Source organism: Apium graveolens, chromosome 10 (genome assembly GCF_009905375.1).
Source record: "Apium graveolens cultivar Ventura chromosome 10, ASM990537v1, whole genome shotgun sequence".
NCBI classification, from domain to species: domain Eukaryota; kingdom Viridiplantae; phylum Streptophyta; class Magnoliopsida; order Apiales; family Apiaceae; genus Apium; species Apium graveolens.
This window is the reverse complement of record NC_133656.1, coordinates 170,379,471-170,395,929: the sequence shown is the minus strand read 5'-3', so window position 1 is coordinate 170,395,929 and position 16,459 is coordinate 170,379,471. Positions and strand designations below refer to the sequence as shown.

Below are 16,459 nucleotides of genomic sequence, written 5' to 3'. Positions count from 1 at the left end.
ATAACGTTAAATAATAAATATTTATGAATAAATAAGCTAAAAAATGGGCACATTTTTACAACGGTTTTCTTTCTCAGACGTTGTCGTATAAAACTATGTACAACAGGCTTTTTGAAAATACCATTGTGTGATTCAACAACGGTTTTTTTCCTGAAAACCGTTATTGACATTGTTTTTAAATAACCTTTTTTGGTTATAAACCGTTGTATGAATTTGGCACTATTTATTTGGTTGATATTACATCCGACAATTGTTTTATATTAAAAACTGTTGTATGACTTTTGTTAAGACAACACATTTTAAATTTCAGACAATTATTTTTAATGCTATATATTTTTTGACTTTATTAATATATATTCCTTAAACTGTTGAAGTTAATATATATTGTTTTTATTCACTTAAAAAATATTTTAAAATTTTCAAATATATCTTGCTTGAAATTATACCGAAAATGTAATTAAAGTGGTAGTTCCTAAATATTAAAAAAAATACCCCTCCCGACAACGAGACTCGTTCCCGATTTACATGATTAATTTTTAAAATGATTTTCTCGACGATCCAACCATACGGATGTTAAGATATATCAATTTTAATCATAAGAAAAAATTATTAAAAAATTTGAAATTCGTCTTGCATGCCAGGATTAGAAAAATCTGGTAAAAGTACCCCTCCCGACAACGAGACTCGTTCCCGATTTACAGGATTAATTTTTTAAAATGATTTTTCGACGATCCAACCGTACGGATGTTAAGATATATCGATTTTAGTCATAAGAAAAAATTATTAAAAAATTTGAAATTCATTTTGCATGCCAGGATTAGAAAAATCTGGTAAAAGTACCCCTCCCGACAACGAGACTCGTTCCCGATTTACAGGATTAATTTTTTAAAATGATTTTTCGACGATTCAACCGTACGGATGTTAAGATATATCGATTTTAGTCATAAGAAAAGAATATTAAAAAATTTGAAATTCATTTTGCATGCCAGGATTAGAAAAATCTGGTAAAAGTACCCCTCCCGACAACGAGACTCGTTCCCGATTTACAGGATTAATTTTTTAAAATGATTTTTCGACGATCCAACCGTACGGATGTTAAGATATATCGATTTTAGTCATAAGAAAAAATTATTAAAAAATTTGAAATTCATTTTGCATGCCAGGATTAGAAAAATCTGGTAAAAGTACCCCTCCCGACAACGAGACTCGTTCCCGATTTACAGGACTAATTTTTTAAAATGATTTTTCGACGATCCAACCGTACGGATGTTAAGATATATCGATTTTAGTCATAAGAAAAAATTATTAAAAAATTTGAAATTCATTTTGCATGCCAGGATTAGAAAAATCTGGTAAAAGTACCCCTCCCGACAACGAGACTCGTTCCCGATTTACAGGATTAATTTTTTAAAATGATTTTTCGACGATTCAACCGTACGGATGTTAAGATATATCGATTTTAGTCATAAGAAAAGAATATTAAAAAATTTGAAATTCATTTTGCATGCCAGGATTAGAAAAATCTGGTAAAAGTACCCCTCCCGACAACGAGACTCGTTCCCGATTTACAGGATTAATTTTTTAAAATGATTTTTCGACGATCCAACCGTACGGATGTTAAGATATATCGATTTTAGTCATAAGAAAAAATTATTAAAAAATTTGAAATTCATTTTGCATGCCAGGATTAGAAAAATCTGGTAAAAGTACCCCTCCCGACAACGAGACTCGTTCCCGATTTACAGGACTAATTTTTTAAAATGATTTTTCGACGATCCAACCGTACGGATGTTAAGATATATCGATTTTAGTCATAAGAAAAAATTATTAAAAAATTTGAAATTCCTTTTGCATGCCAGGATTAGAAAAATCTGGTAAAAGTACCCCTCCCGACAACGAGACTCGTTCCCGATTTACAAGATTAATTTTTTAAAATGATTTTTCGACGATCCAACCGTACGGATGTTAAGATATATCGATTTTAGTCATAAGAAAAAATTATTAAAAAATTTGAAATTCGTCTTGCACATCAGGATTAGAAAAATCTGGTAAAAGTACCCCTCCCGACAACGAGACTCGTTCCCGATTTACAGGATTAATTTTTTAAAATGATTTTTCGACGATCCAACCGTACGGATGTTAAGATATATCGATTTTAGTCATAAGAAAAAATTATTAAAAAATTTGAAATTCGTCTTGCACATCAGGATTAGAAAAATCCAGTAAAAGTACCCCTCCCGACACCGAGACTCGTTCTCGATTTACAGGATTAATTTTTTAAAATGATTTTTCGACGATCCAACCGTACGGATGTTAAGATATATCGATTTTAGTCATAAGAAAAAATTATTAAAAAATTTGAAATTCGTCTTGCACGCCAGGATTAGAAAAATCCAGTAAAAGTACCCCTCCCGACACCGAGACTCGTTCCCGATTTACAGGATTAATTTTTTAAAATGATTTTTCGACGATCCAACCGTACGGATGTTAAGATATATCAATTTTAGTCATAAGAAAAAATTATTAAAAAATTTAAAATTCGTCTTGCACGCCAGGATTAGAAAAATCCAGTAAAAGTACCCCTCCCGACACCGAGACTCGTTCCCGATTTACAGGATTAATTTTTTAAAATGATTTTTCGACGATCCAACCGTACGGATGTTAAGATATATCAATTTTAGTCATAAGAAAAAATTATTAAAAAATTTAAAATTCATCTTGCACGTCAGGATTAGAAAAAAACAGTAAAAGTACCCCTCCCGACAACGAGACTCGTTCCCGATTTACAAGATTAATTTTTAAAATGATTTTTTCGACGATCCAAACGAATGTGAGGATAAATTTTTTAAATGAATTTTTCAAATTCATCTCGAATGTGAGGATAATAAATATACAAATATATATATAATAATTGTCTATAGTTAATCTACTTATATTTTAATATATTTTTTATTAAAATATGAGATGTATACAATATACATGAAAATTGAAGCGGCAAATAGGCCGCTCTGTCCATTTTTTCCAAAAAAACCCCGCCTTGACAAAGTGTGCACTCTAAATTCCTTTACAGATCTGATATATTTTCATTCTCTCTTTCTTTCTTCTCTCTCCCCTTCTCTCTCCCTCTCTTTCTCCCCCTCTACTCTCCTAGTTATGAAAAATCTGTACATACATAAATATTTTCTTTGAATTGAGCCTCCATTGATTGATTTGTATGTTTCTTTAATGGAGGCTTTAATTATGATTCCATTTAGGGTTTCAATTCGACTTCAATTTGGGGTTTTAATTCGTGTCCAAAACTAGGGCTTTAGGGCTTATTTGTGGATTCAACGGAAGGGGCTTGTCGTTAATTTTGAGGTTTTTCTCTCTCTCTCTCTCTCTCTCTCTCTCTCTCTCTCTGTCTCTCTCTCTCTCTCTCTCCCTCCCTCATTTTAGTTCTTATTTTGTGCTGATTTTAGTTCTTTGTGTGTACAAGTAATTTTTTTTAATTTGACATATATTTTTATTTGCATTGCCTATAATATTAGTAAGGAATTGGAAGAAGCTGATTTTATCTACATTTTTACTTGTCCTGTAATCTGTAAAAACAATATATTGAATATGTTGAGGGAAAAATTGAAGCTCAAGAAGAAAGTACAACCTTTTCTGTGAAGGATTGCAAAGTAATGAAGGATAGCTTTTTTAGTTAAGTACTTTTGGTTCTCAATATTCAATTTAAGGTATTGGTTATGATTTTAAAAGATGAATAAAAGTTAATGTAATATTGTTTATGGTTGAGGCTTGTTGAATTGTTAGACAGACCTTTGCAGAACTACTTCAAGCAAAAGGACTGCTTGAACTATTTCTTCTATTTCCATTGGGTCCTTATACAATTTAAAAGGCAAGTGAGATTTTAATCAAAATTTGTAGGCTAAAGGCTAAGGTTTGGGTGATTATATTCTTAACTAAACAATAACGAAATAACAATGAAATTAAAAAGAACACGAGAGATTGGTGATGCAAAAATATCCTTAGATGATAACACTACCACTTAACAGAATCGTGGTTGTTACAGGTGTAAGTCTTCGTGCTTATCCTCTAACTACTAGAGTTGTTCATGTCCACTTCACCATCGTCCAGTTTCATCCTGTCGACCAGTTTCTTATCCCGTTATGTCTTAATGTTTTTGTTGTATCTTGTTGCAGAAAGTGGGTCATAACACTACCAATTTACAGAATGTTCAAAATTTGAGCACAGAGAATTGTTTTGACCATTGTTTTATATTGTGTATAAATTATAGAAGATGCAATCCCAGTAGTCGTGCAGTTTTTGGAAGTTACAATTTGTCAACTATAGGCTACAAGTCTGAACAACTATACTTAACCAAGTTTAATGAGGTAATCATAAATTAAGAGCTGAATTTGAGTGGTGTTAAATAATTAAATACAAGTAGCAGAAGCACATGAGGTGATAATATGATAACAGTAACATGATGGCATGTGTGGACACTCAGTAACATTCCTGTCTGCTCAACTGCCGGCTAATCCTTATGTTTTGGGGCACTCATTGTGTTCACCTTCTAATTGTTGTTTCTGTTGCTATGTACATGACTGGAGATAAGACAGAGCCCTTTGAGAAAAGTTCAGGTTGCAACTTTGACAAGTTTTTTGGTGGTGTACCATGTCTTGAAAATGTCACTGGGAAAATCTACTTTACAAAGGTAAGCTGATTAAAGTTTCTTTTGGATTTATTAGATTGGAAACATGTTATTGTACACTCACCATTGTTTTTGTTTACCCTCTTTGTTCAGTATATGAGTATAGGATATGAACTCGGGAAAGTTCCATTAACTTATGACCATCTGAAGCTAATTCAACTGTATCAAGTAAGCTTTGAAGACGTAAAAGGAATATTGGTTGTTCTTCGCTTGATTTTGAGCTCTCCAAACTTACAAGAACTTCAAATTTCAGTAAGTTAAACTCTAATGTTATTCAACCTCTTTGTGCTTGTTTAGTTAATTGCTTATAATTATGTTACATCCCTTTCAATTATGTACAGTTCATCGAATGCAATCGCTGCATCAAAGGCAACTGATATAAATTTTTGGGAGACAGATTGCCCTACTGGTTGCACATTAAAAAATCGTAAAACGGTGAAGATTTCAGATTTATCTGGTGTGCCACATGAGATGGAATTCCTCAAATTTTTGCTTAAAAATTCTCCGGTGCTTGGGTGATGAGCGTTTTACCTAAGATATATGTTTCCTACGGAAAATTGAACGTGGTAATAGAATTGCTGCGATTTTGAAGAGCTTCTTCCAAAGCTGAAATTATATTTATTCAAGATGAAGTGTAGTAATTTTTATGCATATACGCTGGTCTCTTTTCTTTCCTTCTTTGTTCTATTGGTTATTGTATTTGTTCAGATTTGTAAAGTTACCTTCATTTGATTACTTGTTATATTTTGAGTAAGACAACACTTTTAACAGCCAAGCTTCATTAAAATATCATGTCTTTAATACTAAAACAATGCATTCGAACATAAAACTTTGGTACAAAATTAACTTTCACAACACTAGTAAACCATTGTCTATATAATATTAAGATATTGTATCAAAGGTATTCATGCAATATGTTTGGACAAATAAACAGTTGTATGTATCTGATCATGCCATACATTAAAATTCAAAACTGTTGTGTGTAGAAATTTATTACAAGAGTTCTACGAGCTCAATTTCATTTTTGTTGTCTATCTGAATACACAACAACGTTTATACAACAATAAGTGTTGTAGGATTGGTTTTAATGTTATACCTTACACAACGGTTTTCTGAGTTTGTGAGAACCCTTGAGTAATATCGCTTGTTACGACGAAAACAAGCAAAAAACGTTGTCTTTTCTGGATGTAATACAACGGGCTTAATCCATAATCATTGTCTGTATAATCTCAGACAATGTTTTTTAGCCGTTGTCTGATCCAACTAACAGACGGCGGCTCAATAGTCAACGGAAAAATAGGGTATCAGACAACGGACATAAACCGTTGTTGAAGCTTGTTTTCCTTGTAGTGAACCTTGGGTTCGTTCATAGGAGGTATCAAGCTGATCATTTTTTTCCTTTTTTTGTGATGATTTGATAACTAAATACAAAAACACCATTGGAACAGTTTTTTGTTAAGAAGCTTTTCTTAGGATCACTGACATGTGAAATAAATAACTGGATAAGGACTACGAAGAATATGGTTTCTTTTTAAGTATGTATATGATTTCGCTGAGCTTAAAAGCTGGAATAAATATGTGTAACTCTCTTAAATGTATGTGCTAATTGTTAACATATATATGTTATGGAAAAGTTTACTGGAGGAAGTCTTGAGGGAGTGAAGAGAGAGATCTGAATGCTATAAACTGCTAAGAGATGTGAACTTCAGCGCTGATAAATGATTTTAACAAGAACGATGTTGGCTTTGGCTTGGAGGCTGGACACTATCTTCAACGGAATGGATCAGCTTCAGTAGATTTGCGCCTCTAAAATCTAGCAGGCTCTGATGACAAAACATCTAGAAAATTAGTTTACAAACGTTTTAAAGGTATCTTGCGATTATCTGGCGCAGCTGATGACAAGACATCCGGAACATTAGTTTACACACATGTCAAAGTTTAGACCAGACCTTCAAAAGCACTTAGAAGCTCACACGCAAAGAGATGATGATAAGAGTAGTCAGCCATCAAGGAGGGGCTCAAAAGACATGCTATAGCTGGTGAGAGAACAGAATACGGCTTCACCTCATTTTTTTTTCTTTCGTGTTACTATTGTTGGTCATGTATTTCATCCTTTGCCCGTATGGAAAATGTAGCTACCTCTGTTTCTGTAGATACTCAAAAGTTTGTATTGGAGGACAAGTTTCGAAATGTTTGTGATAAGAAACCTGAAGCAGTAATAGTGGATGTATAGTTGCAGGTTTTGCACTGTATCATGCTTAATTTCATAAAATTGCTTGTACCAAGAACATTTAAACTTGGTATTTACTTTGTTAAAATGTCTTTTGTGCACTCTAGAGAATGGCCGTGCGAGCGACCATTATGCTAGTTATTTATAGGATCATATATTTAACATTCTCCCTCACTCGAAAGCCCATTTATGGGTTGAAAAGTGGAACACCGGCGCCCATTTTTGGGGTATTAATTGCCTTTAGTGTCCACATTAAATTGTGAGAATATTTGGGGTGGCTAAGAATCGAACCTTAGTTCTCCCGCTAGCCTAAGCTCTGATACCATGTTGAGTAACCAGATCATCTAAAACCTTAAGGTATTAGAGGAAGGCCCCAATAGGATCATATATTTAACAATTAGTAAATGATAAGTGTAGATTATACATTTTTAATGAACAAGAGACAAATTTTTTCCCCCTATGACAAAACATAAATTTAGGCAATATTGAATTTGAACTTGGATTATAACACTGAAATGCAAAAGTAAATTTAATTTGGAAAATGACATGATTGTGAAATTTAATATAACTATTTTTTGTAATTTTAGTCTTGTATGTATTTTGAAAATGCAAACTCGAAAAATATAACATACACCAATTTTTCACAAATTAACTATCATGGTTTTTTGGTGGTTAAATCAATAGATAATAAAGTTGTAATTATATATTGGATTATTGATGAACATTTAAAAGTTTTGTACTCCTTGAAGTAAAAAAGACATCCACAGGCTGAATTATTTTGATATAAGAGCATCTTCAGGGGATCAAACCCTTGTGCTAATGCACAACTGGCATATGTACACGATGCAAACTATATTCCTTCTCTAACCGGTCATTCCCTAATGGATGAAAAATATGCGAGCAATTCTTATGTTTTTTTAGAATAAAAATAAAAATAGTGAAAATATAACACATACATGAATATTTATATCTTAGAATAATATATATTATGATCAGTTCTTTTATATGTTTTAGTTTACACATATGTTATACATAATGATTTTATTATTAATCGCACTTTACTAATACATTTAAATATTCGGTTCGGTTCGGTTATATCGATCAGTTTGGAGTTAAAAACCGAAACCAAACCGAAAAAATTCAATTTTTAAAATGCCAATCAGTAACCGAACCAAACTGTTAGTAAACCGTAAAATTCGGTTTGGTCGGTTTGGATTGGACGGTTTCGGTCAGTTTGGTAATTTATGCTCAGCCCTGATTCCCTTTATGTAAAAATATAGCCATTCATGTTTTGTCGACTTATCAAGATCTAACCCTAAAACAAACTTTGTAAGATTTGATGAGGAGGAGTTTGGAAAAACTGCTTAGGTTACGAGGAACATCATCCTTAGGTACGTACACATCTCCGACAACAACAACAAGCGGCATCAACATTAACAGGACCAGGAATGTGGGCTCTTACGCTAAACTTTCAATTCATAACTGTGAAGGTCCAACTCACTTCCAACTAATATATATAGATATTTTGATTTTGAGTACTATGCATCACTAATTAAGCGCCTTATTTATTTTTTCTGCTTATATATTTGATTTCTTATTTTATTTAATTGGGTTCAAACAGGAAATGGTTTTAAATATTTAGAAGAAGCAATGTTAAATGAAGCTCCCAAAACCCATGCCAGAAATAAAATGCAGGATCCTTTCAATCTATTCGCACAAAAAGGGGACACTATTGATCTCAATGATCTTCTCTTTACCAATGAAAGGGATTATCTAATCAAAAATGACAATCAACAGGTAAAGTATCCCTCTTTAATTGTTTACCCTACTTATTTCTTAAACCCGCACGATTATGATGTTTAGTTCAACTGGAGTTTTCTTATAATATTTCTGTTATACGCACATGTAATTTTACTAATAATTGTTGAGTGAATTATCTTGTGAGGAATACACAAGACAAGTGGAAAAGGGGCAACCTGAATGTCAATATCTAAATTTAAAAAGGTCTATAAGTTTTTTGATTTGTTTGTGCAGAGGAGGGGGATGAGGAAGAGTTTTGGGAAGATTGATTACGTAACCCTACTTTCTTTTTTTGAATGGTGTGCTAGTACTATATGCTAATCATTGAAATATATTTTCTTTTATAGGTTAAGGCTGAGGACTTGGAAGGCAAGATAGTAGCTTTATATTTCTTGCCATTACCACATCGCACGTATGATTACAACAGGACGAAGTGGGATGTAACATTTATTATGGACGATTACAAAGAGCTACAACAACACAACAATTTTGAGGTCGTGTTGGTTCCCATTTCCAGAAAAACCTCATACAAAGATCTGTCTGAATTTCCTCAATTCAATTATGTCGACTGTCAGCACCATTTCGATATATTGTTTTCTTACATGCCTTGGACTGCCATCCCATTTTCCGATGTAGCATCTAGGGAACGTCTGCAAAATACATTTGGCTTGTCCCAACGATATATTTACTCCCGCCAAATGCTTGCCATTGTTGATCCCATGGGCAAGGTTTTGCAGTATGATGCTTGGAATTTTTTCTTTGAATACGGAGCCTTAGGTTATCCCTTTAGTGATGAAAGGATAGAAGATTTGAGGGAAGAAGATGAAGATATCATCAAGCAACCGTCACTGGAAAAATTATTGGCTTCCCCCGAGCGGGATTATGTCATTTCAAACAAAGGAACTCAGGTACCGTCTTTCTTCATTTAATTACCTGATGTACTATCATCATGAGAATATTGGTTGAGGAAATAAATAAATTTGCACACAACCAATAGATTCCATGCCCATGATACCTTGAGGAAGATGAATAAAAGCACACACAAACACTTTTAATGTTACTGTGAGAGCACAGAAATAGTTTCTTGAAATTTGTGATGGTTGCGGTTGATAATATAAATAATCAGTTTTCAGTTATATACATGTGCATTGATAGATAAATGGTATTACCAACTGGTGATAATATATGAATTCCTAGGTGCATGAATAAGCTTCTCAACTCCTTTGACTGAAGAAACTTCAAGAAGTTTGTGAAAATTTTGAACACTAACATAGGGTTTTTTTTAATCTGCACATCAAGCATGTAACTAGGCGGACATTGTAATGAATGCCTGCATAACTTCGCATAAAAGTACTAATACTAATTAAATCATTTTCTGCCCTAGTCATTTTTGAAAGCCAGGAAAATGAAAATGGTAGAATAATACTCATCCCGCTTACTCTTATTTATTTTGATCTTCCTTTAGCTTAATCTTTCTGCCAATTTAATTGTTGCTACCTGCATCAGGTACCTATTCATACTTTGGAGGATAAGGTAGTAGCCTTATATTTTTGTACCGGTACGAAGTCTCCCTACACTCTTGGGTTTTTGGAAGAACTGAAGTTGGCTTATGAAAAGCTTGCGCAAATCAAGAAAGCTTTTGAGGTTGTGCTCATTTATGGTAGAGAGTTTGCATATTCTAATGATTCGCCAAGTGAAGAATTATTTTATGAAGAGTTGAAGGATATGCCTTGGTTGGCCTTGCCATATCGAGATCCAAGTTGCAAGAAGTTGAATCGGATATTGGAAATATCATCTAGTAATCATGAAACGCCTGGTTTTGGTAACCTTGTAATTTTTGACCCTCATGCGGAATTTATCGAACCGTTTGGGTTTAACATTTTATGCTTGTATAAGATTCCTGGGTATCCATTCACCCGCAGAGGAGTTGCACAGTTAGAGACTGAAAGAGTAAAGGACCTAAAGCTGGATATGATATGTGATCAAAATAGTGTTCGTAGAATGAAAGATGGGTCTCAGGTGAGTCTTTTGATTTCTTAATGCATGCTTTAAATGTTTAGTTGTATCTTTTAATTTGAACCAAGTTTTATCATAAACCACCTTATTGTGTGTAAGTTGCAAACCGCATATTCTGTAACTTCTTTACATTCCAACATGATTTAGTATTGAAATAATTATCCCAACGTTTTCTATCTTTTGACTTGGAAATTGAAATTTGAAGGTTCCCTTATGTCAACTTGCTGGGAAGAGAATCTTGCTTATTTTGGAGCATAAAGAAGGAGGGGGTTTTACGTCACCAAATGCTAATTTCTTAATGATGTTAAAAAAATTGTATCGCAAGGTGAAGGGAACTGATCATCACTTTGAAGTAGTCCGTGTGTTACTAGGCAGTGAGGAGTCTTCAACGAGTAAAGAATTTGTTGGACGAATGCCTTGGTTGGTGGCAAAGGCAAGCGAGTGGATACATGCCAATTTAGCCTCATATATCTGGCACAACAGGTCTCTTGATGAACTAATTTATTTTCCGGTATTTGCATTTGATCAAGATGGAAAGCTTGTCAGGAAAACAAAGTATCCTACTATTGACGATAAATGTTTTCCCTTTTCTGGCTGTGATTTAGAAGAGGAGGCCCTGTCTCAATTAAATACTCATTTTGAGTGGAACTATTGGGACTATACAGGGGGGAGTATCTACTCACACCAAGACCACAAGAAATGTGTTGACTTGTCACAGTTTCAAATTGGTCGCATGCAAGTTTGATATGCAATTTGTAATATTTATGCATCCAGTATGGAAATGAATGTTAGACTATTTTATCAATTTATTGTTAAACCTATCCTTCATATTTGTCACGTATTTTACTTAGACTTGCTTTATTTAATTTTGTTTGCTTCTGCATTAACTTTTTAATTTTAATTATGAAAGTGTACACATTGATGTCCATATAAAAGATTTAAAAACATATACATAACCATCTACTGTTTATATTCTGATATGTGTGTTATTTTATGCCCCTGGGCACAGGAAATACTAAACATACAAGAAATCATCAGGTGTGTTATTGTAAAGCTTTGTTTCTGTTTCCATGAACCATTCTTTGACATCCATTTCGATTGATGGGAAAATAAATGATGGCCATATATTTTTTGATTTAATTAATCAGGGCTGGTTGTCATTATCTTATTGGTCAGAGGCGAGATTATAGGACGGTCACTTTTATTGGACTTTTATTGATTAATAATATGTGTTTATGCGTATTTTATTTTCAATAATGGTTTTGTCCCTGTCATACCAAGCAAGCATTATAAACAATGTGAACTATATAGATAAAAATTATATAGGTTTGAAAAATTAACCTTTTACTGAGAATTGCTGTCAATTTTAGGTGGTTATGTTCGTCAATCTTTGGTGAGAGGTAGAGGCGCGAGAACATAGCCTGGCCATTCCGTCCAAATCAAGTTGAACTTATTTTGTTTAAATGGATAGATTGGAGCAAAGTTTAATAACTGTATCGTCGAAAGTGATGTTCAAAATTGAGTCGTTAATAAACGAGTTGTATCCAAATCGAACCTGAGTTTGCTCTCAAACAATCAAGTTGAGCCAAATTTAAATCGAGTTTAATTGTCCAATAATAGTCTACATATTTTTTACTCGACCTACCCTAAAGTATAAGTTATAGTTGTAAAATTATATCGAGGTGAGATTCCGGTCTTTATCTTATAATGATACATACATTCATACTCTACACACTCATGCTCTATACTAATTTTTAATATAAATTATTTTATTTTCAAAGTTGAGTTCTAAGAACATATCCAATTATGTTCTAAAACATTTACAACTTTGGAAATCATACATTATTTTTTAAATTATCCATATCGAAACTTTATTGTGTTTGATATTTTACAAAAAAATTGTTTTACCTAAATTTCAAGTTATTTAATTATGTTTATGAAAATGTGAAAAATTGGAGATATATAGATCGCGATAATAATATTTGATTGTTTTCATACAAAATAACTAAATTTAATTTAAAAATATAGACAAAATTTTTAAAATAATTAAATTATTAATAAATGATAAGAAAAAAGTGTTAATAAAAATATTTAAGTGACTATAACAATGTTTGATAACAAGAAATATAGACAAAATAACAATGTCCGGTAACAAGAAATAACAATGTACTAATAGATCGTGATAACCTCATAGTTTTCTTGCGAAAAATTTAAGTATTTAATTCAGAAATATATACAAAATTTTTAAAATGATTAAATTATTAACAAATGACAAGAAAAATATACTAAAAATTTATATTTAAGTAATTAATAATAAATTTATAATTTATAATATGATTAAGTTTTATTTGAGCTGAGTCGAGTTAGCCGAATCTGAGCCGAGTTTGAATTGAATATACAAAAAGTTCACCTCATTACCTCATTTTCTCATCTGAACTCTTTTTCATGTTAAACTAAACATGCCAAACAAAGTTCACTTAATTGATTCAATCCAGAATTTTGTTTGCAGACGAATTTCCGATTTGCTGATCAAGTGAGAAGATGAGTATGCTCATGGCTAAAAATTAAGTAACTAATCATTTATGTGTTTATGTAAATTCAAGACAAAGCTTAACTTAGCTATGAGGGAAGAAAACCCCTAGTAATTATATATATATAGATAGATAGAGAAAAGTTCAGTGGAGACCTGATTTTACTTGGAGACTTGAAGACCTAGACCATCTATTTTTTTTTCATCCTATGGTTATTATTGATTTGCTTTCTTTTATTTATCACATTGGTTGAGAGGTAGTTTAGTCCTGCTGTATTATAAGTATAAGTATTATAAAAACACTTTTATACGTGCATTAATCATTTTATCACATTTCCTATAACATAGAAATTTGGATGAATAAATTTTATTTGAATTTAAAAATAATTGAAATTTTCTTACGTGTTCTATTTTCTAATACAAATTTATTGATATTTCTAATATAAATTTTGTTATTTTTATTACTTAGTTTACATTATTATATCATTAATTAAATGAAAAACTAGAAAATTAAAATCGAAATTGCTTACAAATTTTTTTAATACTATTGTAGTACGTTAATATAACTTTCATTCACTAACTTATTTTGATGTAAAATAAAATTAAGAATTAAAGTACAATTTTTTTATAAAAAAATTCTTTAAAATATTAGTGACTCAATTTATTCTGGCTTAAATATGTATAATAAATGTTATTAGTTCTTGAAATATTAATAAAGAATTATAATGATCATTTAGTACACGTTCTATTATTTCATTCAGCATTAAACAAATGAAAACTTATAATTGTTTGTAGTTGCTAGTACAAGTCAATATTCTGCTTTAATTATTAGAGTTATGCAATTATATTATACAACCCAATGCTTGGGAGGATGCATAATATTTAAATGCAGGACAATCTTTTCCAAAGTGCAGGACATCCTTATTCTGCAAGTTGCATTATATTTTTTATTTAGGTTTAAAAGTACTAAATATTTATTTATTCATAAATACGTTTTTTGTCATTTATTCCACATCAAATATATTACAATGCAATTTTTATTAGGTCAAGTTATGCACTACAACTTTATTTTTGAATATATTTTTTAGATAATATGTGTTCTGCATGTTAAATTGTATTTTTTTATTTAGATTTTAAAGTACCACATTTTGTTTATAAAAAATCTACAATATGTATGTACCCTATTTTTTCTAATATATTTTTCACATAATATTTGATTTCGCAAGTTGCATTATATTTTTTATTTAGGTTTAAAAGTACTACACTTTATAATTTTAAGTACAACACTCTATTTATAAAATTCTATTATATGTTCTACCTTTCATTTTTTTAATATATTTTTTCACATAATATTTTATTCTGCAAGTTGCATTATATTTTTTATTTAGATTTAAAAGTAATACACTTTATAATTTTAAGTACTAAACTCTATTTATATGCTTTTCATTTTTTTATTCACATAATATTTTACTCTGCGAGTTACATTATATTTTTTATTTTGGTTTAAAAGTATTATATTTTATAATTTTAAGTACTACATTTTATTTATAAAGTTCTACAATATGTTCTGCACTTTTTTTAATATTTTTTTTCACATAATATTGTATTCTGTATGTTGCATTAATTTTTTTATTTAGATTTAAAAGTACCAAATTTTATAATTTGAAGTACTACACTCTATTTATAAGGTTGTACGATATGTTCTCCACTCTATTTTTTTAAATAAAATTTTCACATAAGATTGTAATCTTGTTACATTAATTTTTTTATTTAGGTTTAAATGTACTACAATTTATAATTTAAACTACTACACTCTATTTATAAACTTCAGCACTCAATTTTTTAATATTTTTTTCACATAATATTTATATACATGTTACATTATATTTAGGTTTATTAGTATTAATCTGTCTCTCACTTTGCATTCTAACTGCACAATCTTACAAAATCTAACGGGCAGTTATACAGTCTCCAGGTAGAGGTGGCCAAACGAGCGGGTTGGCTCGCCCCGACTCGCACCGGCTCGCCCTTTTATTCGTCTAAAATCGGTTCGTCTCGGGCCGATTTAAACTCGGCACGGACCGTAAAAATTAACGAGGCGTTCACGAGTCAAGAAATTTTGAATCGTAAATCGGCACGACATGATTCGGAAATTCGGCACGGCACTAGCTCGTCTCGGCACGTGCAATCAGCACGGCACAGCCCGCCAACTCGCCTCGGCTCGCACGTACACCTATGATAAAATACTCATAGTTGTAGACAAAGTGCAGTGAACCTCACGTCCTCACCTCTCTGTATTGTTTTATTTGTTTTATTCATTCCAAATTTATATAATGTTTGTCAAAATGTGAGTATATATTCCAAACAAGATGTGAGCAGGTCTGTCCATCTTGCTTTTCTTACATCATTGCCTGTCATTTCACTTGGTGTCTTCGAACAAGATGTTTCTTCTGAGGTCTGCTTAAGGGTGAACAAGATGTATTTTACTTTGCTTCACCGGCTCGTGTAACTCGTGTAACCCGCGAGCCGTACACGAACTCAACTATCTTAAATCGGCCCGAACTCGGCACGGCTCGTCAACTTATACGTGCCGTTCACGAGTTTAGAGATAGCCAAACCGGCCCGCTGACAAACCGGCACGGCTCGCCCGGCCCGCTCGTTTGGCCACCTCTATCTCCAGGTCTCCAAATAATATTGGTCTCCACTGAACCCAACTCATATATATATTATATGGGACTTATAATTAGGGCTGAGTATTCGGTTATTCGGTAACCGAACCGAAATATAATTCGGTTACCGAATACCGAATAAGGGTAAAAATCATAACCGAATAGTAAACCGAAATAATTTCGGTTATTTACCGAACCGAAATATTTATGTCGGTTAAAACCGAAAACCGAATTAAAAAATCGAATTAGAAATTTTTTTTAAAATTTTAATAATAAAATATTTAATAAATTACAATAAAGATTAATGATTGTACAACAGTTAACCTTATACCCTTAGCTCCACTTTCATGCACCTGAATATTATGGTGTGGTATCCTGATTACAATAAAAGTAACTCTAACTAGTTAGTTTAGTTTTTTATTTTAGCAATTAAATTGAAGATCATGAAAACTAAATACATTAAAATCTAAATTAGGCAAATAGTAATTAAATATAACAAATAAAAAGAGTGGAAAAGT

At 31.8% G+C, this 16,459-nt stretch overlaps 1 protein-coding gene across 1 annotated transcript; it reads left to right on the top strand.

Moving 5' to 3' along the window:
• The first annotated feature begins 8,220 nt into the window (after positions 1-8,220).
• Positions 8,221-11,575, top strand: LOC141689412 (putative nucleoredoxin 1-2). The gene is made up of 5 exons (XM_074493693.1): positions 8,221-8,416; positions 8,548-8,723; positions 9,074-9,634; positions 10,233-10,745; positions 10,948-11,575. Exons 1-5 carry the CDS (start codon positions 8,266-8,268, stop codon positions 11,485-11,487), a joined length of 1,941 nt encoding a protein of 646 aa, XP_074349794.1. The 5' UTR covers positions 8,221-8,265; the 3' UTR covers positions 11,488-11,575.
• Positions 11,576-16,459: the final 4,884 nt, after the last annotated feature.

Bases quoted from the DNA above. Each gene is read 5' to 3' on its own strand.
- LOC141689412 (XM_074493693.1), top strand. From the start codon at position 8,266: ATGAGGAGGAGTTTGGAAAAACTGCTTAGGTTACGAGGAACATCATCC. The intron at 8,417-8,547 runs GTCCAACTCACT...GGGTTCAAACAG, and splicing joins TTCAATTCATAACTGTGAAG to GAAATGGTTTTAAATATTTA. The intron at 8,724-9,073 runs GTAAAGTATCCC...TTTCTTTTATAG, and splicing joins TCAAAAATGACAATCAACAG to GTTAAGGCTGAGGACTTGGA.